Source organism: Hypanus sabinus, unplaced genomic scaffold, assembly GCF_030144855.1.
Source record: "Hypanus sabinus isolate sHypSab1 unplaced genomic scaffold, sHypSab1.hap1 scaffold_1403, whole genome shotgun sequence".
NCBI classification, from domain to species: Eukaryota; Metazoa; Chordata; class Chondrichthyes; order Myliobatiformes; family Dasyatidae; genus Hypanus; species Hypanus sabinus.
Window position 1 is genome coordinate 36944 of NW_026779476.1, and position 25874 is coordinate 62817.

Here is a 25874-nt window from a genome sequence, read left to right on the forward strand (position 1 = left end):
GATGTTGTCCAAGGGACGAGCACTAGGCCCCGGTGCCACAGAGCAATGTGTTTAGTGCGTTGCTCAAGGACACCAACTCGCTGCCTCAGCTCAGGCTCGAAACAGTGACCTTCAGGTTGCTAGTCCGATGCCTTGTCCACTAGGCCACGCGCCAACACACATGACAAATGTAAATGTAAATTAAACAACGTGTAACCTGCTAACTTGCGGAAATAAATAAGCTATTCCTGATTCACTCAGAGTCACACACAATTAACTGAGAGTCACACACCAGTAACAACGAGTAAACAGATTGAATCATCAGTCCCGTTTCTCACTATCACTCCGCTTCAGGAAACCGATGGTTATAAAATCACATTTCAGGACAGTGTCCGAGATCGCTGCAGTTCCAGGGTCGCTACCAAGGTACTTACTCATTTAACATCGTAATTTCGGACAGACTCCTAAATGTATTTTCCTCAGCATAGTGAGCAATAGTGTTCTCTCTCAGGATAATCCCACCCCAGACACCGGTGTCCCAGACTGAGCCCCGCCTCTTCTATCTGTGTATTTCCCCAAGGTCTCACTTAAATGAACTCTCAGACCGGGACATCCAGCAGAAATAGCGCCGCTGGTCACAAAGGGAAATTACATGCCTGCGGAAACACCTCCGACATCACAGAGTGCTTGGTTGGAAACGTGACCCGTTAGAACCATTGGGAATTAAACCCGGAGTGTTGTCATTAAAGGGGATGGTGAGGAATCGACCAAAATGTCCCCATCCCTTGAGCGGGGATGTTCACTCATTCAGATGTTCACAGGTTCACTGTCAGTCCGGGTCTAACTTCCTGCAGAGATCTCAGTTCCATCTCCCCAGTCTCACTGAAGTGATTTCTCCACAGCCTGAAACAGAGGGAAGAATACAGAGGAAATAAACAAATGATACAACAGTGAGTGTAACAGGGGATTGGGGTTAATATTTCAACAACGCTGACAAACAAATATCACCGGTGAACCCGCGGATCCACTGATATTTTATCACACTGAGCATTGACAAGAATACTCACTCAATATAGGCCAGACTTTGGACGGACAGTATCAGGCGACGGAGAGCAGGGACAGATCGGTCCGTTAGCGAGTTTAATCTCAGGTCCAGCTCCGTCAGTGATTGGTTTGTACTGAGAGCCGAGACAAGATCCTCGGCACCAGAATCCGTGAGACCAACTTTCCACAGCCTGGAGATGAGAGAGAGTGAGGGTGAAGGACACAGAGAGACAGGAGACAATACAAATCCCTAGTGTTTATCTGTAACAAAATTATTGATCATATCAATGTAAAAGGTCAGACACGCAGTGACTGTAAACAAACTCTCACAGTCTGGTACTTACCACAGTTTCTGTATTTTACACTCCGGGTTCCTCAGAGCCGCAGACACCAGTTTCACTCCTGAATCTTCCAGTTTATTAACACTCAGGTTCAGCTCTGTAAGTGTACGGTTTGCACTGAGAGTGGAGGCGAGATCCTCGGCACCAGAACCTGTGAGGCCAACATCGTTCAGCCTGGGGTTGAGAGAGAGAGAGAGTGAGAGTGAAGGACACACAGACAGGAGACATCAGAAATTCCAAGTGTTTATCAGTAACACAATTACTTATCAGCTTGATGTTCAATTTCTGACACCCAGTAACTGTAAACACAATCTCCAACAGTCTGGTACTTACCGCAGTTTCTGTATTTTACACTCTGGGTTCCTCAGAGCCGCAGACACCAGTTTCACTCCTGAATCTCCCAGGTCATTACTCCCAAGTCTAAACACAAAGAGAAAACTAATGAACAAATAGATTGAAACCATGGGTATGAGGGAATATCTGTCATTCGGATATTTCTGGAAAAATGAAATGCTTCAGTATATCACTGATTGGGATTCCCACCACTGTCAAATTTCACTACTGAATGTCAGTAATTTACTGTCAATGTGACTGTAATTTCCCATATTCTGTCTCGTTCCCCAACAGTTAGAATAGTGTTCCTGATGTGAGAATGTCGGAAGGGGCAGGGTTGAAGGGTGAGAGATCGTCCCACTGAAAGGAAGAATTGTGGGTGGGAAAATCTCCATGGGAGATGCGCGCAGAGACCCGCAACACAGGAAAAGTGATGGGAAAAATGATCCCCACAGGAGGAAGGGGAACAAGGAACAGGGATCCCCACAGGGCGATGGGGAATGAGGAAAAGTGATTCTGAGAGGAAGAAGGGAGATGGGGAAGAGAGATCCCACAGGATGAAGGGTGTGGGGAAGAGTGATTCCACATAGCAGGAATGGAAATGGGGTAGAAGGACTCCAGAGGAGAAAGCGGAATGCGGAAAGAGAGATTCCTTTTGGAGAGATGGGGATGGGCAAGAGAGAACCTCACAGGAGGAAGGGAATGAGCAAGGGAGAACCCGACAGGGGATGGGGAAGTGATCCCGACAGGAGGAATGGAATGAGCAAGGGAGAACCCGACAGAGGAAGGGGGATGGGGAAGTGATCCCCACAGGATGAATGGAATGAGCAAGGGAGAAGCCGACAGAGGAAAGGGGGTGGGGAAGTGATCCCGACAGGAAGAAGGAGTTAGGGAATAAAGATCCCACTGGAGGAACGAGATGGGGAAGACAGATCCAAAAGAACGAATGGCGAGAGGGAATTGAGATCCCACCGGAGGAAGGGGATTCGAGAAGAGTTCCCACAAGGGTAATGGGGGTGGAGATTAGAGATATCACAAGGGGAGGAGGACGGGGAAGAGAGCTGACAACAGGAAAGGGGTGGGGAAGAGAGATCTCATAGGGGGAAGGAGGACTGGGAAGAGAGAACCCACAGCAGGAATGGGGATGTGGAAGAGAGATTCCACAGGCTGTGGGAAGAGAAGCCCCCATGGGGGAAATGGAGTGGGGAAGAGAGACCCGACAGAAGGATGGGGAGAAATGAACGCACAGTAGGAATGAGACTTCCGCAGAGAGGTCCAACAGTGGGAATGGAAGTGTGCACAGAGATCCCACAGGAGTATAGTGTTGAGAAAAGATGCTCCTACAAGAGGAGCTGATGCAGACATAGATCCATGGGAGAGGTTGGTCTAAACTGAGGTCCACAATCGGGAGAAAAGATGCCCACATAGTGCCTGGGTACTGGCGATTGAGAAAAGTCACACAGGTGGAGAGATGGAGATAGTCTGTCACAGGGAAGGGCAGAGGAGGACAAACTCACAGCCGCATTTCTAAAGCTCTCACTGGGAAAGACAGCTTACACTCTCATGTCAATGGGAAAATGGTGGGAAGTTCCTACACACCCGCTTACAGTTTGTGTTGGTCTAGTTGTCATTAACATTGAGAAGGAATAATGTCAATGGACGTGTCACAGGGAGCGAGAAACATGGCCAATCCTGTGATTTACTACAACTAAACGAATGGCTGTTGTTCATGATCTGATGGAGTCTCCAAATCCCATCAGAAAGAACCACAGAACCCTCGTCCCTGTGGAATTACTGACCGGTCCCCTGGTCATTTGTCACAATTTTTCGCAATCTGATTTACTCCGATTTTACCCAATTTCCTTCGCATTGAAACAACACAATGGAACAGTTTCACATTTCAGAGTGAGAGAGAAATCTGGTTACCTCAACTCCTGGCACTTGTGTAGCCCGGATCCCAGCCGCTGTATTCCTTCAAACTGAATACGGCAGTTCCAAAAACAGAGGTGTTTTATTGTATCACAGAATCCGATGACATGAGACAGGATCCCGCAGTCAATCGGGGACAGTGGCATTTCACTGAATGAAAGTTTTTCCACAGATCCCAGTGTGCCTCGAGCCAGTCCAGTATTCTGAGACTCAAACAGGTAGTGCAATGTGTTCAGGAGGTTCCTTGTATCATCTTCACCAGCAGAGATATTTATCTGGCGTATAACCTCCTCCTTCACCCAGTCAATCACCCGGCAGGTTGTTTGATGAGGAAATGGACCCAGAAACTCCTCCAGGCCCCGAGCTGTCTTTGGGTTGGAGAGTCCAGCAACAAAACGGAGAAATACTTCAAATCGCCCATCTGTGGTATTGTGGGCTCCAGTGAGGAATTTCAAGATATCCCCGGGATGTGGATTCAGGAATTGTGCGACTGCAGCTACAAACTCTTGGATGGTGAGGTGTGGGAATGTGTACACCACATTCCGGGCAGAATCCTCTCTCTCCAAAAGCTCCATCAGGAACCCGGACAGGAACTGGGAAGGCTGCAGATTGTAGTTGATCAAATCCCCATCTGTAAACACAATCTTCTTCTCGGACACTCCTCTGAAGGCCATCTGACCAACCCTGAGTAACATATCACGGGGGTTCTCAATCTCACGGCTGTGGTTTTTCAGGATGTTGTAAATATAGTAGGAGTACAGTTGGGTGATGGTCTTGGGCACTCGCTGCGGGTCCCTGACATTTGGTGTGAAGAAGGGGCCCAGTGCCAGAGCAAGGATCGAGCAGTAGGAGGGGTTGTAGCTCATGCTGTACAGGATCTCGTTCTCCTTCACATGTCTGAAAACAGCTGCTGCCACCGTCTGATCTTCAAAATACCTGAAGAAATATTTCTTCCGTTCCTCACCAGAAAATCCCAGGATTTCAGCCCTGACACTGATCTCAGTCTTTTTCAATAAATGTAACGCAGTGGGGCGGGTGGTCACCAGCACTGAACACCCTGGGAGCAGCTTGCCCTGGATTAAACTGTACACAATATCAGACACCTTGCACTTGAATTCAGGATCTGTGCATGTGGACCAAGTTTCTGTATCTCTCCGACTGTCAGCAAAATCAATTGCGTCATTGAATTCATCCAAACCATCGAATATAAACAGCAATCCCTCTGGGTTCTTCCAGACCTCTCTCAGGATATTTGCAAAGTAAGGATACTGATCCAGAATGAGTTCTGTCAGGTTTATTCTGTGGTTAATGAAGTTTAAACCCCGGAATTTGAAACTGAAGACAAACTGGAATTGTTGATATATTTTCCCCGTGACCCAGTCATAAACAATCTTTTGTACCATTGTGGTTTTCCCGATCCCTGGGTCTCCAGCAACTGCTGCCGAATTCCCAGATTCAGAGTTACTCCGGGAAAAGCTGCTCTGGAACAGCTGATCAGTCCGGATTTTTTCCAGCTTACCACGGAGATGTTTTTCTCTCCACTCCTCGTGGTCTCTGCCTCTTTCCAGCAGCTCATGTTCCACCAGTCTCCGATCTCGAACAGTAGAAATGACCGTGAGCTCAGTGTATTGATCAACCAGCTGGAAAACCTTCACCTTCTCCGTCATCAGGATCGTGTTCACTCTCAGTGTTTCAGTTTGTGCCCGCAGAGTCTCCTTGTGTTTCTGTTGAACATCTTCCATGTGAACAGACAGTGGACAAACTATTAGATGCCTCAACTCAGAACTCAGTATTTAAGCAGACAGGAGTTAGCCCAAAGCTGTTGCATTAATTGGATTCACCAATGGATGTTCATACAGTACAGTAAATTTAATTAACAGACCCCTGACTGGACAGAGAGGCCTGGTCTAAATAAACACCAGATCATCACATTTCCACATTAATTGTGTTGTGAAGTTGATTATTTCCCTCGTAGTTTACTTACCCCGACTGTCCCGTACTGGACAACCTCTCACTACAGCCAGAGATATCACTGTTCCTCTGGAAGAAACTTTTAATCCCCAGTGCTGATATGGTGCGTGAGGAGATGGAGATAAGGGTAATGGGCATTCTGTCAAAGGAGAATCACAGATCCCCCTCCCACCATTACTTTATCCAGCGTACAAAGTGTATTTGTTGATCAGCACGTGCACTGTGGGTGGGTGATTGGGGGAGAAAATGTCAAGATTGAGACAGTCAACATTTTGACACAAATCACAGACAATTCACCTCTTCCATCATTACAGACGCTGCTCAGCTCACTGTTCTTTCAGAAAATGGTTTGAGACGGCAGATCTTCAGTCTCGTGTCTCTGAAAGAGTATGTGTTGCAAATACTCAACAGATTCAAGTTTCAAGATACGGAATTGTAAAGGAGAAGGAAATAATTGTTATTCCGAATCTGATGCAGAACAAAAACTCAGATAAAGAACGCAATGAAAAACACAATAAATATAAAAGCGCTCGATACAGGAGTCACTCTGAAATCAGGTGGTTTCTACAGACAATTTTCAAACCGTGCTGGTGGTGGGGTGGGTGTTGTTGGTTGTGGAGGTTTAGCTTAGTCATTGGAGGTGTTGATCAGTCTTACTGCTTGAGGAAAATAACCGATTTTAAGTCTGGTGGTCCTGCTGTGGATGCTACGTAGCTTCCTCCCTCATGAGAGAGGGGCAAACAGCCCACAGGCAGGATAGGTGGGATCCTTCCTGAAGTTCCTGTCCCTTTTCCGGAGCCTTTCTGTATATACGCCCTGATGGAAGGTAGGCTGGGGATGCCGGTGATGCGTTGGGCAATTTTGACTACCCGTTGTAGACCCTTCCAGTCCGCCACTGTTATGCAGCATGTTGACCTGACCTCTGCAGCACAGCTGTACAAGGACGGGAGTGTGGATGTGAGTGCAGGTCAGACAACGTCTGTGGAAAGGGGAGAAAGGGGAGATGCTACTGGTCTGTGATTTTAATACAAGTTTGAAACTTATGCCGATTACAGGCCGGGTGCTGAAGAAGAGAGCAGAGAGCGAGGAATTTCGGTAGCAGGCGGTTCAGGATTTCAGCTGTCACAGGACCTGCATAGATCACAGAACAGCACAGGAATAAGCCCTTCGGCCCACAACGTTGGTGCCAGCATGATGCCACATTAAACCGTGATGTTTAAACATTCTCCTGATTTAGTTAATAGTCTGCACTATTATTCTTTTTTCCAAAATGTATTGTCATACATTTTCCAACACAGCTTTCCATGGGCCACATTTTGCCCATTCTTCCAATTTCTTTAAGTCTTGCTGCAATCGCATTGCTTCCTCAGCACTAACTACCCCTTCACCTATCTTAGTATCATCAACAAATTTTGCCACAAAGCCATCAATTCCATTATCTAAATCATTGACAAACAATGTGAAAAGTACCTCCAAATACCTCGAAACCTGAACATTAATAATTGAATTGAATTGACTTTATTTCTTACATCCCTCACATACATGAGGAGTAAAAACCTTTACATTACGTCTCCATCTGAATGTGCAATGTGCAATCATAGTAATTTAAAATAATGCACTGTTTACCAATCACTTAGGTTAGGCTAACTGGCCTACAATTTCACAAACAAGAGGAAATCTGCAGATGCTGGAAATCCAAGCAACGCACACAAAATGCCGGAGGAATTCAGCAGGCCAGGCAGCATCTTTGGAACAGTTGACGTTTCGAGCCGAGACCCTTCAGCAAGACCAGAGAAGAAAAGCTGAGGAGTAGATTTGAAAGGTGGGGGAGGGTGGAGGAGAGAGACAAATACCAGGCGATAGGTGAAGCTTGGAGGGGAAGGGATGAAACAAAGAGCTAGGAAGTTGATTCTTGACAGACAGACGGCCCTGGAAGAAAGAAAAAGGGTGGGGGGGGGTGTGCACCAGAGGCAGGCGATGACCGGCAAGGAGATAACGTGAGACGTACGAGGGCATGGGGAACGGTGAAGGGGGAGAGGGACCTTTACTGGAAGTTTGAGAAATCAATATTGATGCCATCAGGTTGGAGGCTACTCAAACGGAACATAAGGTGTTGTTCCTCCAACCTGAGTGTGCCCTTATCCCGACATTGGAGGAAGCCTTGGACTGATGTACCGGAATGGGAATGGAAAGTGGAAATAAAATGGGTGGCCACAGGGAGATCCCGCTTGTTCTGGCGGACAGAGCGTAAATGCTCAGTGAAACGGTCTCTCAATCTACGTCGGGTCTAACCGAAATACAAATGGCCACACTAAGATCATCTACGCTTCCCTCTGGTGCTCTCTCCAGCCCCTTTCTCCTTTCTTACATGGCCTTCTTTCACTAACCAACTTCCTAGCTCTGCTCACCACTCCCCCTGTAAGTTTCTCATATCGCCTGGATGGGAGATGCCAGAGAGTATTGGTGGATAACTGTTTGTCAGGTTGGAGGCCGGTGACTCGTGGTGTGCCTCAGGGATCTGTACTGGGTCCAATGTTGTTTGTCATATACATTAATGATCTGGATGATGGGGTGGTAAATTGGATTAGAAAGTATGCAGATGATACTAAGATAGGTGGCGTTGTGGATATGAAGTAGTTTTCAAAGCTTGCGACAAAATTTAGGCCAGTTAGAAGAGTGGGCTGAGCGATGGCAGATGGAGTTTAATGTCGATAAGTCTGAGGTGCTACATTTTGGTAGGACTAATCAAAATAGGACATACATGGTAAATAGTAGGGCGTTGAGGAATGCAGTAGAACAGAGTGATCTAGGTATAATGGTGCATAGTTGAATTGCCTTCCACATGAGAAAAGTATTGATAACTTCAGTATCACATTTTGATAGTATTGAGTCAGATATAGTTGTATCTATGAAAATCAATCGTGACTGATTTGGAAAACAAATGTAACTTAGTACCTTAGATTCTGTGTTCAGACTTCTCCAGCCAAGTTATGAGTTCATAATGTTCTGTATTATGGTTACATAGGGCTTAGAGAAATAGAGGGCTATGGGTAACCATAAATAATTTCTAAAGTAAGGACAGTTCGGATCAGCATTGTGGGCCGAAGGGCCTGTACACTGCTGTAAGTTTTCTATGTATCTATGACTCTGTCAGGCGTGTGGGGCGTCTCCAATCAATGTATTCGGCTGTGATAGGGAGCGTAGGAAAACATTGATTGTGGACATATTTACTTTAGAGAATGTGACAATGGTAGAAATGATATTCTTCAAAAATCAGGAAGTGTATCTGTGTCATAATCAGAAATGGGTGTGGGAATTTCACTGTCATGCCTGTTCCCTCGGAAAGCAACATGAGGAATAGTAACCACATAGCCATATAACAATTATAGTACGGACGCAAGTCGTCTCGGCCCTTCTGGTCTGTGCCGAATGCTTCCTGTCATCTAGTCCCACAGAACTGCATTCAGTCCAAAACCCTCCATTACTTTCCTGTTCATATACCTATCCATTTATTTATTTTTAAATGATAATATCAATCCTGCCTCTACCACTTTTACTGGATGCTCATTTCACACAGTTACTACTCTCTGAGTAAAGAAGTTACCCCTCGTGTTACCCCTAAACTTTTGCCTCCTAACTCTCAACTCATGTCCTCTTGTTTGAATCTCCCCAACTCTCAATGGAAAAAGCCTATCCACGTCAACTCTATCCATCCCCCTCATAATTTTAAATACCGCTGTCAAGTACCCCTCAACTTTATATGCTCCAAAGAATAAACACCTAACTCTGTAACTTAGGTTCTGAAACTCAGGTAACATTCTAGTAAATCTCCTCTATACTCTCTCTATTTTGTTGACATCTTTCCTATAATTCTGTGACCAGAACTGTACACAATACTCCAAATTTGGCCTTACCAATGCCTTATACAATTTTAACATTACATCCCAACTCCAATACTCAGTGCTCTGATTTATAAAGGCCAGCATACCAAAAATTTTCTTCACCACCCTATCCACATTAGATTCCTCTTTCAGGGAACCATGCACAATTATACCAAGATCAGTCTGTTCTCCTGCATTCCTCAACGCCCTTCTATTTACCATGTATGCCCTATTTTGATTATTCCTACCAAAATGTAGCGCCTCGCACTTATCAGCATTAAACTCCAACTGCCATCGCTCAGCCCACTCGTCTAACTGGCCTAAATTTTGTCGCAAGCTTTGAAAACCTACTTCATTATCCACAACGCCACCTAACTTAGTATCATCTGCATACTTTCTAATCCAATTTACCACCCCATCATCAAGATCATTAATGTAAATGACAAACAACATTGAACCCAGTACAGATCCCTGAGGCACTCGACGAGTCACAGGCCTCCAACCTGACAAACAGTTATCCACCAATACTCTTCGGCATCTCCCATCCAGCCTCTGTATAATCAATTTTACTACTTCAACATTAATACCAAACGACTGAAACATCCTAACCTTCCACGTGGAACCTTGTCAAAAAGGTCTTACTGAAGTAGAAATAGACAACATCCACTGCTTTACCCTCGTCAACTTTCCTGGTAACCTCTTCGAAATATTTAATAAGATTTGTCTAACATGACCTTCCACGCACAGATCCATGTTGACTGTTCCGAATCAGACCCTGTCTATCCAGATTATTATATATACCACCTCTAAGAATACTTTCCATTAATTTACCCACCACTGACTTCAAACTTACAGGCCAATAATTGCTAGGTTTACTCTTAGAAAACTTTTTAAAAATGGAATCACATGAGCAAGATGCCAATCCTCGGGCACCATCCCCAATTCTAATGACATTTGAAATATTTCTGTCAGAGCCCCTACTATTTCTACACTAATTTTACTCAAGGTCCTAGGGAATATCCTGTCAGGATCCAGAGACTTATCCACTTATATATTCTTTAAAAGTGCCAGTACTTCTTCAATCATCATAGCTTCCATAAATACCTTAATTGTATCCCTTACCTTACACTCTTCAATAGCCTTCTCCTTAGTGAATACTGAAGAAAATAACTTGTTCAAAATCTCCCTCATCTCTTTTGGCTCCACACATAGTTGTCCACTCTGATTCTCTAAGGGACCAATTTTATCCCTCACTATCTTTTTGCTGTTAATATAAATGTAGAAACTATTTGGATTTATTTTCACCTTATTTGCCACAGCAACCTCATATCTTCTTTTAGCTTTTCTAATTTCTTTCTTAAGATTCATTTCACATTCTTTATATTCCTCGAGCAGCTCATTTACTCCATGCTGCCTATACTTTTGGATACTTACATGGTTGTAAGGAGAATGGAGGGATATGGACATGGTGTAGGAAGGAGAGATTATAGTTTGGGTTTGTTTGATTTACTTCTTGGCTCTTTTGGCACAATATTATTTGCCTAATGGCCTGTTCCTGTGTTATACTCTTCAGTGTTCAATGCATGTTCACTTACCTTTCAGCTCACTGAGAAGCTTTAGTAAATGTTGAGCGGGAATTGGTCGATGGGAAGAATCACAACCTGTTTGAATTTAAACAAATTGAGGAAATCATTTTTGTCAAATTGTTACATGTACCGTATTCAATCGAAATTTGAATTAATCGCTGATACTATCTCACCATGTTCCTGTATTTCTTTCAGTATTTTGTCCAATTTTGGGACACCAATCCGCATTTTCACAAAGGTTTCCCACATCACCCTCCGGGCGCGGGAGCCTTTCTCCATCACCAGGCTCAGGAGGAGTTTAGAACTGTCCGCCCGCTCTCCCTTATCAGCGAGATCAGAGATTTTCTGTGAAGAGTAACGGTGAACATATTGGGGACTGACAGATTCACACAGAGAATGAGAAGTAAATGATTTGCTCTTTAACGTGATCACACTGAGCAATCACCCGGACGGGTGCTGATCCTGTCGGGACATGGTCTGTACATTCTGAGTGCAGAGCACACGGACGGACATTCACCGGGAACCTGGTCCACCAGTCAATGAGATCCCTGTTGGTCTGTGACCCCTTCATTGTTGCTTCAAATCCATAAATAATTCCTCACCGGATTTGACGGTGTAAAACAGAAATAATAAAATAACGATCACAGATGAAGAAAGAAGTCAGGCGGGATTTTATAATACAGTAAGCATTCACAGGGAATTTGCAGAAAAGATGATGTGATTCATCTCCTCAGTCCGCCAGTGTCCAACATGACAGCGGATTACCGGCTGACACCTGATGCCTTCCCTTTGCTTTTTCCAGTGGAGGTTTATTCAGTGATTACACATTACAACATGGCAGTATTCCCCGATTCACACTGTTTTCAGTTACAGATTATTACACCATCATCTCCACCCAGAACAGAACACGCTCGACCTCCTGTGGCATCCACTGATGATGTCCCGGTTCTCACTGTCATTCTGCAGTCACGCTGTGCAGTCTTCACAAACCAAAACTTCCCATCATATTCCTATTCAATATAGCAACCTCAACCACACAACTGTTACGTGCTCAACTCAATCTGAATTCTGAGCAGCTACCCACCAGTCCGCGGGGTCTTTTCACCCCTTTCTATCACTGGTAATTATATGTACAGTATTTATTTCCCAGTTATTCCTTCACCTAATTTAATATCCAATAAGTCAGAATTCCGACACCCATCGGTGCTTTGATGTGCGAATATTCAAACCCAGTCTACTTCCCACTCATCCGACATTCCTCTCCACTGGACTGATTCTCAGCCGTATTTCCATTTAAACTCCTTTATTGCAACCTCATACAATTGTTCCCTGCTCCCCTCGCTCTGAACATTCAGCCGCCGCCGGTGTATTTACACTTCTTACACTTCTTTCAATCATTGCTTCAGATTCACAGTTTTAAGAAAAAAATACACACACACACACACACACACACACACACACACACACACACACACACACACACACACACACACACACACACACACACACACACACACACATATTTCTGATTTGTCTTGATGCTTTATTATTCGATTAACCAGAATTCCAACCTGCATCAGTCCTGTGATGTGTGAAAATTCAAACCCATTCTCCCTCCCACTCACCCGATGTTCATCTCCGCTGAACTGATTCTTGGCCGTTAATGCCAGGCTCACTCCGTGCACCCCTCCTTCCATCGCCTGCTCCACCCTGTCCCGGTAGGAGTCCGTCAACTGCAGCAGCTGGGAATCATCCCAGCTTGCCAGGAGCTCGGTGATCACTGTGAAGGAAAATGAGGAACATGAAAGGCATTACCGACCTCCTATGGGTCAGCAAATTTATCTGGAACCTAAAGATGGGGTTCCAGGTCACCAAGCACAGTACGAAATATATAAGGGGGGGGGAGGCGGGGATAGAAGGAAGGTACTGGAGGGGGAGATGGAGGAGGAGAGTGAGGGGCAGGTGAGAGAGGGAGGGGTGAGGAGAAGGAATCAGAGAGCGCGTGGGGGAAACAACAAGGAGTAGGGGAAAGTGGAGGTGTGTGGTAGGGTAACGGGGACAGGGAAGGGGAGTGGTAGGGAGGAAAGTGTTTAAGAGAAGGGGGGTCGAGGGAAAAGGGGCAGGAGGGATAGCAGGAATGGGTGGGAGGGGTTGGAAGGGGATGTGGGATGGGGATGGAGGGTGCAGTGTGGAGCGAGGGTGGATGGGCATAGGGTATAGCTCCTGCGGCTGAAGGCTGCTCTTTCCTGTCCCCAGGAATATACCGTCTTTATCTGGGACCTGTCCTTGGAAAGAACTCTGCTAATTCCTGAGAATAAAGAATACTCTCCTGGTACTGCCTAACAACACCGCTTTGCTCTGGGTTACTGTCTGCCTGCCTAGTCAACCCCTTCCTCAGCAAATCTCTGGAATATCTCACAAAATACTGGAGATACTCAGCATGTCAGGCAGCATCTGTGGAGGAGAATGAACAGTAATCGTTTCGGGCCAAGGCCCTTCATCAGACTGGAAATGAGGGGACAGAAATTTTAGATATTATAGACAATAGACAATAGGTGCAGAAGTAGACCATTCGGCCCTTCGAGCCTGCACCACCATTTTGAGATCATGGCTATGAGATCAATTTTGAGATCAATTCCTATCAATACCCGGTTCCTGCCTTGTCCCCATATCCCTTGATTCCCCTATCCATAAGATACCTATCTAGCTCCTTCTTGAAAGCATCCAGAGCATTGGCCTCCCCTACCTTCCGAGGCAGTGCATTCCAGACCCCCACAACTCTCTGGGAGAAGAAGTTTTTCCTTAACTCTGTACTAAATGACCTACCCATTATTCTCAAACCATGCCCTCTGGTACGGGACTCTCCCAGCATCTGGAACATATTTCCTGCCTCTATCTTGTCCAATCCCTTAATAATCTTATTTGTTTCAATCAGATCCCCTCTCAATCTCCTTAATTCCAGCGTGTCCAATCCCAGTCTCTCTAACCTCTCTGCGTAACACATTACTTTCTATTCCTTATGATCCTGACCCAAAACGTCAAATGTTTATTCCTCTCCATGGATGCTGCCTGACCTGCTGAGTTCCGCCAATATTTTGTGTCTTTGTGTTGCCCAAAACTTTCAGCATCTGTAGAATGTCTTGTCTTCTGGAGTAACTCGCTATTTTACTGTGCATCACAATCTGCTCGAGGAGATGGAGCAGACGGTAACTGTACTCCTTCCACGGGTGACTGTGTTTTCCCCAGAGATGTTATCTCTGTCTCTCATCTCTCTGCTCAGTTCTCACAAACACTTTGTGAATTGCCGATGTTGAATTAAAGCCAGATGCAGAATCAGCAGAGTATTTATAAATTAAAATAATTCGCCAACATACCCGTGTCCTTTCCCGATGTTGACGTTACTGGAACTCCTCTCCTGCTCGCACATTGATCCATTTTGTGGACAGGTGTGATCAATTTTTACTGCTCTGTCACAAAAAAAAAATAACAGGAGGGTCAAACATTAATTGAGGTTTAAAGGAAAAGACTGTTTTGTTTCTAAACGGAGGCAAACACTTCCAAACATCTTGGGCCTGTCCACTGAAACCTTGACATGGCCTAGTCCACATGTGCCCATCCACCCACAGTCACACAATGTCCATTTCCACACTCTCCATGGATTGTACACTGGGTCGGGATTCTCCAGGGTATCTACTTCCGATATTGCAGGCAATTCCCTTTTAGGAGCCAATCTTGTGCCCTGGACCGGGAGTGATGTGTCAATGGAATGGGAAGACAGGTTGAGCAGACAGTGCCCATTGTTTTGGTCCTCCTACCACTGGTGGCGCTGTGTTGAGTAATGGACAACTGTTACGCCAGTGTGGGTTGAAACATTTCTGCTGACGATGACACTTCTATTCCTTTCGTCACTGGATTATACAGATTTCTCAGTCACACCTGATTCTCATCGTTTCCTTTCAAGTGAACGTCGCCTGCCATTGACACCTATGGCAATATATGATTTGAGTCTATAGAGAAACACTCTGACATCTTAAACAATGAAATCTCACCCATAGCATTGTCCTACAGCATTATAGTTGGTTGTTTTTTTTTCCGGCAGGACATTAAGAACATTATTAGCACTAGATTTCGGTTAAGATTTCTTTGAGCATATCACTTGACTATTATCAGATAGTTAGTTATATGACACCTTGTTAAACACAATGTCGACATGCCATGCATCCAAAACAGCCAGTTGAGAAAAATGGTCAAAATAAGTAAAAGCAAATGCTGGAATTATTCAACAAGACAGAGAGTATGTTAATATTTCAGGTGGAAGACCCTGTATCGGAGCTGAGCCTGAGTGTAGGAGCCATGTATCTGTTCTCTATCAGCACTGTATTCTGTGTTATGTATTTATGATGCTTTTTTGTGGTAACGAGTCGCATCAGTGACGGTGTGGTAAATGCAAAGGGAATCAGTTACACATTTGTGCTTTGTTCACTGCAGTACACAGCTGGGGACAGACGGATGCAATATATCTTGTCATTATCTACTCAAATACGATAAACTTACACTTGGGTACAGTTCAGTTTCATGGCCTCACGTTTGTATGTTTGCTGATTGCTAATAAAGGACCCAATACATATCACCGACTTTTGTAACAATCAGCATGAGAGCTGAGGGTGTGTCATGCAAGTATAACAGATCTGCGGGGGGGGGGGGGGGCGGAGTCGCCGGCAATGGCAAATTAGCTTGGGTAAATCTCACCGCTACATTCTCAACAGATGTTTCGCAACGTGCCGATCATTGAAATATTCTGAGATACCGAGTATTTTGCATCAGTATTCACAGTGAAAAAGGATCTTGGGAAGTGTGGGGATGACTAACCGCAGACTGAAACGCACTAGTGTATGGACTATAAGAAAGAGCATGCGCTGGATCTTTTGAGAGGTATTAAGTGAGATAAGTCGCCGGGACTGAACCAGATATACTCCATGCTATTGTAGAAATCGAGTAAGGAGATTGCTGAGCCTCTGAGGATGAGCTTTGCATTGTAGCGATGTGCTACTCACAGAGCTGGGAATAATGACACTCAATCAGTAAGCTGCACTCAGAACTAGTTTATTCAAACTTCGCGGCGCTGGCTTTTACTCAGTACTGTTCCCGCCCTCTCCGGGCGGATATGACGTCAGAGATGCATTACAAAAGACTCTTCCCGCGCGTGGGCTATTTGTGAGCTGGTTCGCCTGTGTAGATAGTGGGTCGCTACATAACTCCCCACCCCAGATCCGGCGATACATCCCCCAAATTCTACAGTCAGGACCAGTCTCGGTTTGGGCGGTCTGCCTCTACGCCGCGGTGCCTGAACATTGACCGGCTGCGCCAAGACCACATGGGCTGGTTTGAGCCGGTCCACCGTGAAAACCTTCTCTTTCACCCCAATGTCCAGAACGTATATGGATCCGTTGTGGTGTGGTAAACGCAAAGGGAATCAGTTACATAGTTTTGATTTGTTCCGTGCAGTACACAGCTGGGGACTGACCGATGTCATATATTTTGTTATTATCCTCTTAAATACGCTAAACTTACACTTCAGTTTTATCCCTTCAAGATTGTATGTTTGCTGATTGCTAATAACGGATCGAATACATACCACCGACATTTGTAACAACCATCATTGGAGCTGAGGGGACGCCATGCCAATATAACAAATCCGTGGGGTCGCCAGCAACGGCAACTTGGTTTGGTTAAATTTCACCACTACATTCTCAACAGACGTTTCTCAATCTGCTGATCAGTTAAAATATTCTGAGGTACTTAATGATGACTTTGCTTCAGTATTCATAAGTGAAAAGGAGCTTGGAAGTTGTGGGGATGACTTACAGCGGTCTAAAACGCTTGAGTAAATAGACTTTAAGAAAGAGGATGTGCTGGAGCTTTTGAACGTTATTAAGTTCGATAAGTTGCCTGGACTGGATGAGATATACCCCAGGCTACTCTGAAAAACGAGGGAGGAGATTGCTGAGCCTCTGTCGATGATCTTTGCATCATCAATAGGGACGGGAGAAGTACCAGAGGATTGGAAGGTTGCAAATATTGTTCCTTTGTTCAAAAAAGGGAGTAGAGATATCCCAGGAAATTATAGACCAGTGAGCCTTACTTCAGTTGTGGGCAAGTTTTGGAGAAGTTCCTGAGAGGTAGGGTCTGATTAGGGATAGTCAGCATGGCTTTGCCAAGGGCAGGTCATGCCTTAAGAACCTGATCGAATTCTTTGAAGATGTAACAAAACACATTGATGAAGGTAGAGCAGTGGAAGTACTGTATATGGATTTCAGGGTTAGCTAAGGTTCCGCATGGAAAGCTCATACAGAACATAATGAGGTATTGGATCCAAGGAGACCTTGCTTTGTGGATCCAGAACTGGCATTCCCAGAGAAGGCAGATTATAGATGGTTCGTATTCTGCATTGATGATAGTGACTAATAGTGTTCCGTTGGGATCTGTTCTGGGATTTCTTATCTTTGTGATTTTTACAAATGACCTGGATGAGGAAGGTGAAGGATGGGTTAGTAGGTTTGCTGATGACACAAAAGTTGGGAGTGTTGCGGATCATCTGCAGGATTGTCAGATGTTACAGTGCAACATCGCTAGGATACAGAACTGGGTGGAGAAGTGGCAGATGGAGTTCAATACTAATAAGCGTGAAGTGGTTCTTTTTGGTAAATGAAATTCAAAGACAGAATATAACATCAATGGTAAGACTCTTGGCAATGTGGAGGATCAGTGAGATCTTGGGGTCCGTGTCGATAGAATACTCAAAGGTGCTGCACACGTTGACAGTGTTGGTAAGAAAGTATATGGTGTGTTGACATTCATCAACTATGGAATTGAGTTCAATAGCGTGAGGTAATGTTACAGCTATACAAGAACTCGATTAGACTCCGCTTGGGAGTACAGTGTTCAGTTCTGGTTACCCCACTACAGGAGAATATATAGATGTTATAGAGAGAGCGCAGAGGAGATTTACAAGGATGTCATCTGGATTGGGGAGCTTGCCTGATGAGAATAGGTTGAGTGACCTTGGCCTTTTCTCTTTGAAGCGATGGACGATGAGAGGTGACCTGACAGAGGTGTAAAAGATGAAAGGGATTTGTTGCATCTATAGCCGAGGCTTTTTCCGAGGTTTGAAATGGCTAACAAGAGGGAGCATAGTATTAAGGTGCTTGGAAGTAGGTACAAGGGGGACGTCTGGGGTAAGTTTTCCACACAGTGAGCGGTGGGTGCGTGGAATGCACTGGCACCAACGGTGGTAGAGGTGCATCCAATGGGGTCTTTTTAGAGGAGGGCCGACTGTATATAAGACCATGATTAGACTCCACCTGGGAGTACTGTGTTCAGTTCTGGTCACCTCACTACAGGAAACAATATGGATGCTATAGAGAGTGTGCAGAGGAGATTTACAAAGATGTTGTCTGGATTGGGGAGCATTGCTGATGAGAATAGGTTGAGTGAACTTGGCTTTTTCTCCTTGAAACGATGGACGATGAGAGGTGACCTGACAGAGGTGTAAAAGATGGGTGGCATTGGTTGTATCGATAGCCAGAGGCTTTTCCCCAGGCTTGAAATGACGAACAAGAAGGAGCCTAGAATTAAGGTGTTTGGAAGCAGGTACAAGTGGGACGTCAGGGGTAAGATCCTCACACAGTGAGCGGTGGGTGCGTGGAATGCTCTGGCAGTGATGGTGGTAGAGGCAGATACAATAGAGCATTTTAAGAGACTCATTAAATAGCTACATGGTGCTTATAAAAATAAAGGGCCGCGCAGCAAGTAAATTCTAGTAAATTTCTAGATCAGGTTATATGGCCAGCACAACATTGTGGGCTGAAGGGCCTGTTACGTGCTTTATATTTCTATATTTTATGTTCTTTACACTTGTTCTACCGAGCTGCCAAGGTGATCATCACTAATCAAATCTCACTGAGATTTCTCAGGTCCTGTTGAATTTACTGCCCAGTGCACAAGTACGGGAAGGTACAGGTACAGAGAAACACTGACGTTCAGCAGCATCACAGGCAAGTACATTCAGATAACAGATGGAACAGATATTATGCAATCCTGTGTCACAAGCAATATGAAAATACAGTCTACCAATGTTTGTCTACCAATAAGGTGAATATCTGTGCTCTCCACCACACGTGTCCCTCATGTCCCTTCCCCAATGTCAATGGGCTCCTTTCCCCATCCTGCTCCTTGATCCACTACCAGGATAAACAACCTCTCAGACTCCATTCTATCCAACCCGTCACACCATATTTATCCTCCCTGTTAATTCCCTCTCACTCCTCCTTTGGCCGGGATCCCTCCTTCTCCAGGGAATCAGCATCAACTGACGGGAGGAGAAGATGCTTCAGAAACACTTCCAACTTTCCTCGGAGAGAAATGGAAATAATTCAAAAGGTGGGACAATTACTTTGAGGTTTGTTCCGCTTTGATTTGGAGTTCAAGTCGGGAGCGTCAGAAGTGATCAGCAAGCGTAATGCCCCCTCGTATGGCCCATCTCAGCTATTTGTGTAACCAGTGATTGTCATTGTTTTTCACAAATGGGAAGAGTGTAACTCCTCTATTGACTGTGGGGTGGGGTGGGTGAGCCATTTAATTGTTACCTCAGCCGGTAAATTTCAACCGTCTCAGCGCCAGCGTGACGTAAGGAACTGCACACACAACGTCAGATCCCGGTGTGGGGTACACACGTGACATCAGGCATGTGGGGGCGCAGAGTGACGTCACATGTGGGTGAGAACTTGTTTTCAAAAGCTGTTCAATGGACGTTTTTCATGATTTCGGGGGAACAATGAAGGAAACATAACAGGTGTCATCCAGAGTTTCTCATGTTCGGGCAGCGGTGAGGAAGAGACTGATCCCAGATCTGTGTAAATTGAGCATCGGCTGCAGTGGAAAAAAGCCTGGACCGAGCTGGACGACTGGAGAGTACAGGTTGTCTGGTCTTGCAGTTCTGGGTTTAGTTTTGTGCCCGAGCCGAGAGTATGGGATCAATTAGCTGTGGTTCCCCAAGCTGGGAGGGAGGATGTGGGTGAAGTGGATCTGTTTACGTGTGCGGGCGTGGGGTAAATGGGGAGCAGTTGTGGGGCCATTGGCGGGGTGGAGGGAGGTCGGGGATGTGGGTTATCGGACGTTGACTCACCCAGGAAGATGGGTCCCAGGACAAATTAAATCGTAAACCACGGAGGAGTTGGTCCATTGAATCAGACAGTATCCGTGACCTTTCAGGAAGCAACAATTCTCTTTTCATATTAATTACTGTCTAATCTTCCTGTTAACATTGTGTTTGTCACAAAGCCCCAGAATCTGGTAACAGCAGAATGGCAGGAAGCAGAGGGTGATGGTGAACGGCTGTTCATTGGACTCGAGGCCAGTGTCTCGTGATGCTCCCCACGGTTATACCTATTGTTACTTGTCATCTATATCAATCATTTGGTTGGGAATATACAGGGTGTATGTAGTAAGTTTGAACATGGAACATAGAAATATAGAGCGCATTACAGGCCATTCAGCCCACAATGTTCTGCTGACCTTGTAACCCACTCTAGGAACAGTCTAGAATTACCCAACTGTATAACATTGTTTTTCTGAGCTCCATGTACCTATCTGAGAGTCTTTTAAAAAACACTTTTGCGTCCGCCTCCACCACCGTCGGCAGCAATTCATTCCAGACCCACCACTGTGTGCGGAAAAACTCCCCTGACATCCCCCCTCTACCTGCTTCCAAGCTCCTTAAAACTGTGCCCCCTCATGTCAATCATTTCAGCCCTGGCAAAAAATCTCTGGCTATCCACATGATCAAAACATGTCATCATTTTATACAGCTCTATCAGGTCATCTCTCATTCTCCGTCACTACAAGCAGAAAAGGCCCAGCAAGTTTGCAGCGAGTAAGTTCAAAGAATTACTTTTTTTGAAAGTTATTATGTATAAACTCCCCCCTCTGTTTCCATCTCCCCACTCAGAAGTGCCCAAACGCTACTTCACAGGGTGGAAGACCTTGAAATGAGCAAACACTGAGGGAATGTGAGTGACTTTAAAGAGCTGGGATACTGACAGCACATCACCAGAGCTGGAGTGATTGCATCTGGGTCTGACAGAGGCATAACTGGTACTTCTGGGTACATTCAGTCTCACTCCAACTATTTCCTATCTTCCTTTGTACAGGTATATAATGTCTAAAGGACCAGTATCAGAGTAAATGAGACTCACCAAACTTTCTGCTGACTGAATCAATGGAATCTCTGAGTCAGATGGGTTCTCTCCAGTCGGTGCTCTCAATCCTCGGGCTGCTTCACTTGTTGCCGTTCCCTCGTCTTCAGTCGTGGTTTGCTTCCCATTGTGGGTTTTTATTCCAATAAACCTCTCACTGCAGGTCTAACTTTAACCAGAGAGATAATGAAGCACGTTAACAATACAAAGGAGAACAAAACATGACTGCTCAATGTTCCTAAAAATAAGACTCACTGAAATTTAAACATTAAGACAAATATAATGATCTGAGTGAACAAATCTGTAATTGTCCCTCACATGTTACAAAACCTGATATGGGACACAAAGGATCCATCATTCAGTCATGGTAGGGCCTAAGACACAGGAACAGAATTAGGTGATTCGATCCATCTGGTCTGCCCACCACTCAACCAGGGCTGATTTTATTCCAACTCCATGTTCCTGCTTTCCTCCTGTAACCCTGCCGCTACTTGGAACTATCACAAATATATTAATATCTGCCATAAATATACCCAAATTCCAGTTTCAGCCAATCTCTGTGGCAACAAATACCACATGTAAAGGGGGTTTCTTCTTTTTCTTTGTTACTGCGTATGTTAATCAAAATGGCTTCTTTGCTTTGTTAAAAGCAGGAATGCTTCTTTGTTGCGAGAGACTGCTGGAAGCTTGTTTGGTTTAAAAGTTACTGATCACAAGAATTGTATTCCTTTGTAAGCCATTTTGATTAACATACGCATTAATAAAGAAAAAGAAGATGCCCCCTTTACACACAGATCAGTCACCCTTTACTTAAGACATTCTCCTTCTCTCAATTTTAAGGGAAAGCATCTTTATTCTGAGACTGGGCTGTCAGTTCCCAGACTCTCCATCTAATGGAAACATCCTCTCCATGTCCACTGTAACCAGGTTCTTTCAGCATTTTGGTAGGTTTCCTCAAACAAGCACCAACACAGCCCCTACTGTCCTTCTGAACTCCATTGAGCACAGACCCAGAACCAGTGACTAACAGACAGGTGACAGTGAGGGGAAGTATGCAAAATGGTTTGAACACTGAACCCCTGGGTCCAATTCTATTGCTGCAAACATTTAATGACCTCCTCTCGATGTGAGGGATGGTATAGGAACTCATTCTCACCTCAGATTAGCAGTCATTGCCTCCAAAGGAACCCCAGAAACAAACAGCAGAGACCAGACCAGAAATACTCGTTTAACACCTCATAAGCCCGAGCAGCTCGAGCCATAGATCCATTTTACCTTGATCAAAATTCGTGATAGGGTCACACGTACCACTGACCTAACCCAGAATCCTCACACTTCGTCCCCACATCGGGGATTTCCCCACAACCAGGGGTTTCCAGCAACCCGAGACTTGTGATTCATTGTGGAAGGAGGAACATTCAGCCCGATCTGCAGAAGTACTGTCCTGGTCAAATCTCAAAAACTGACAATTCCATCTTCCCGGAGTCTACATCCCAGGTTTACAGCCCAAGCACCAATTTCCCAGGACTCCCTTGCGGCCGGTACAATGCTGCAGTGTGTCCGCCATTCAGAGTTCAAAAGCTGACACTCCTGCATCAACCTATGGCAGAATGGGAACCTGATAATCCTTTGACTGGGCCAGATATTGGGCTGGAAAACCAGGGCGTGGGTCACCAGCAGGCAGGAATACGTTTCACATTGTCTCGAGCAGATAAACTGAAAGCATTTTATCATTATCCGATTGTTAAATGAGATCTTGCCCAGCACAATTGGCCGTCGCATTTCCTGTGGGCTAACAGGAATAACAGGCTTTTCAGTTCAAATTGAAATTAAATACTGGAAACTCGGTACATCAGATTGGATCTGTGGAAAGAGAAACTGTGGAAGACTCACTATCACTGCCCGATCTGTTGAACGGTTTCAGCATTTTCTCTTTTTACTTTAAACGATGCACAACTATTGACTGATTACAAGCTGTTTGTGACGGCATGAACAAAGTTGCACAAATTTAATGCCCACATTCATCAGTTTTCTCTTCATTCCAACACAGGGTTAATACAGTCGACACAGTGAATGTTCACAACATCCTCCCCACCCCACTATCAGGCTGTTCCATCTGCTCCCGAGGCCACTAACTCTCAATGAGAGGAAATGACCAGAGAGCGATTAAAATGTGCACCACTCCCTGTAGATCCTGGCTGTTCCCGGTAACAGGAAAATTGCCTCTCCAAACATGACCAAAACAGGAAATATCAGACTCAACTTTAAATACTGGGTGGTTCCGTCTGGCAAAGAATAACACAACGGCCATTTGGTAACTTTGAAACTAAAATTGTAGTGACTGTCTTTATCCTTCCTTATTTTGCATTAAATAAATCTTCTGGCAGTTCAGGTAACAAACACCGATTTCAGAAATAACTCGGTAGAAGAGAGTTTGGCGATATTTATCATCGAGGTGGTGGGATGCAAGCTGGACCGAGGTTGAACAAGATGGGCAGGGATTAAGCAGATGGAACGGGGGGGGGGGGGGGGAGCAGGGATCAAGGACGATCATTGACGGTCCTCCAGCAATGCACAGACACTGAATTAACAGTACATGCTACTATGTACTAAAATGACAAAGATAGAACAACAGGAACTTTAGCATTTACCCTTCTCCCCGAACCAACTTTTATCAACACACCATAGAAAGTATCCACACGTTCGGAGTGACCCGGACAGACCCCGATAGGTTTTGTCGAGGAAGCAGGGTGAGATCGCGAGTTCGGGAAAGTTAACGGGACTCACTGACCAGCATCGGTCGGGACCGGACTCAGTACTCACCGCATGGATCTTGTCGGTCTCGCTCCGCAGAGAATCATCCGTTCCACCCCCGGCTCTCCGTCCGAGGCGGCGAGCAAACTCTGCCGAGCAGGATTCCGCAGAAAATAAGCCGCACCGTACCCGCTTGAACAGAGACAAAGTAAAAGATTCACAACCCATCCCGGGGATGTGAGAGTGCGCAGTGTGCTTATTGCGTCATCAGAGAGGGGGCGGGGCCTCGGAGACAAACACGCAGATGCTGCCGATCTGCAGTAAAACATGATCACGTAACGGTGGAGGGTCTCCCACGTGACCGGTGACTGTTCCTCGCCCCTCACACACTGCCCGAAACATCGGCCTCATTTCCTACATTATTTCACATTCACAGATCTCCCATCTCAGACACACGTTTCTGCCCGATCCTCATTTCCTCGATCATGGAATTAATTTCCATCTTCTGCAGCCCCGTGTTGCCCCAATCACTCACCTCCCACCTCGTCACTATTTTCACCTTCCCACCTCCATCTCACCTGGATCCACCTCTCACTCCTCAGCTCCTGCCCCATCCCCACCCCTCACCTCTTTTCTTTGAATATTCCCCGTCCACTCTCAGTCCAGAGGGAGGGTCTCGGCCAGAAATGTTGACGGTCCATTTCCCTCTACAGATGCTGCCCGACCCACTGAGTTCCTCCGGCAGTTTGTTCTTTGGTCTGTATAACCCGTGTCAGTATGGGGAACGGGTTATGACACCATATCCCAGGTACAATCTCAACAAAGTACAAATAATTGTCACTTTGCCCGAACGATAGGCCCCGCTTGCAGGTCAACAGTCTGCCGGTGTTTCCCCCAGTGTGGTGAATCCCTCTGCTCGACACCACCGTGGGCTCAGACATTTCCACAGATGAGCCCCTCCTGTCCCCACCGGGACAAACATCCTGTCCGCCCCCTCTCTCACCATCTTCATCCTTCCAATAAAATCCCTTCTCTCTCTCCCTCCCCGGGGAACCGGCATCAAACCGACGGGCCGAGTGGTCTTCTCCTAGTTCTCAGCAATACCTGGCCGCAGTTGACGCTTCACAAAAGTCCCAACTTCCATCAGGGGGAAATGGAAATAAATCTAAAAATGGGACATTTACTTTAAGATTTGTTCCGCTCTGATTCAGAGTTTGTGCGAGAGCGGGTGATGGATTTAGAGGGGGTAAAGCCCTCTACACTGCTCCGCTTCCGCTATTGGGTGTAACCACTGATTGATATTCCTGCGCACCAATACGAAGAGCGCAGCGCCTGAGGCATTGGTTTTCAGCGGAGGGGGAGGGGATAGTCACGCGATTGGTAGCTCAGCCGTTAAACCGATAAACCTCGAGCACAGCAGCGCGTGGGTGATGTAAGACACCACGCGCGTGACGGCAGATCCCGGTGCGGGGAGCCCATGTGTGACGTCAGGCTCGTGGGGGTGTGATGTCATCTGTGGCGGAGCGCCGGTATTTAATAGCACCGTAATGGAAGTTTCTTATGATTTCAGTGGGACAACAACATTAATCACGGGTTTCATCACTGACTCCAGTGTTGTGGGATGGAAAGTCCCCTGTTATGTGTCCGGCTCTGCCGTGTTGTTGGTGGAGTGGGCAGCGTGGTGTTTGTCTCGATTCGGGTCACAACACCAGAATTGCCAGCGGGGTCCACACACAGTGTATTAGTCAACAGAAAACCTCTCGTCCCTGCAGTCTTTGTCTCCTGGTAAACTCAACACCCTGA

The 25874-nt window shown here is 45.7% G+C and overlaps 1 protein-coding gene across 3 annotated transcripts; it reads right to left on the minus strand.

Moving 5' to 3' along the window:
* Nucleotides 1-204: 204 nt before the first annotated feature.
* LOC132386947 (NACHT, LRR and PYD domains-containing protein 3-like) lies at nucleotides 205-24308 on the minus strand. Of its 3 annotated transcripts, none has more exons than XM_059959303.1 (11): nucleotides 24141-24308; nucleotides 21318-21482; nucleotides 14439-14531; nucleotides 12690-12844; nucleotides 11238-11409; nucleotides 11074-11139; nucleotides 3624-5361; nucleotides 1698-1784; nucleotides 1368-1538; nucleotides 1047-1214; nucleotides 205-882 (listed from the first exon to the last, which is right to left on the minus strand). In XM_059959303.1, exons 3-11 carry the CDS (start codon nucleotides 14497-14499, stop codon nucleotides 795-797), a joined length of 2706 nt encoding a protein of 901 aa, XP_059815286.1. In that variant the 5' UTR covers nucleotides 14500-14531; nucleotides 21318-21482; nucleotides 24141-24308; the 3' UTR covers nucleotides 205-794. The 3 variants fall into 3 exon arrangements, with proteins under 3 accessions (XP_059815286.1, XP_059815285.1, XP_059815287.1); XM_059959302.1 differs by having other exon boundaries at nucleotides 21318-21486; XM_059959304.1 differs by lacking the exons at nucleotides 11074-11139; nucleotides 11238-11409; nucleotides 12690-12844; ... (1 more) ...; nucleotides 21318-21482; nucleotides 24141-24308 and adding an exon at nucleotides 5895-11056.
* Between the last annotated feature and the right edge of the window lie 1566 nt (nucleotides 24309-25874).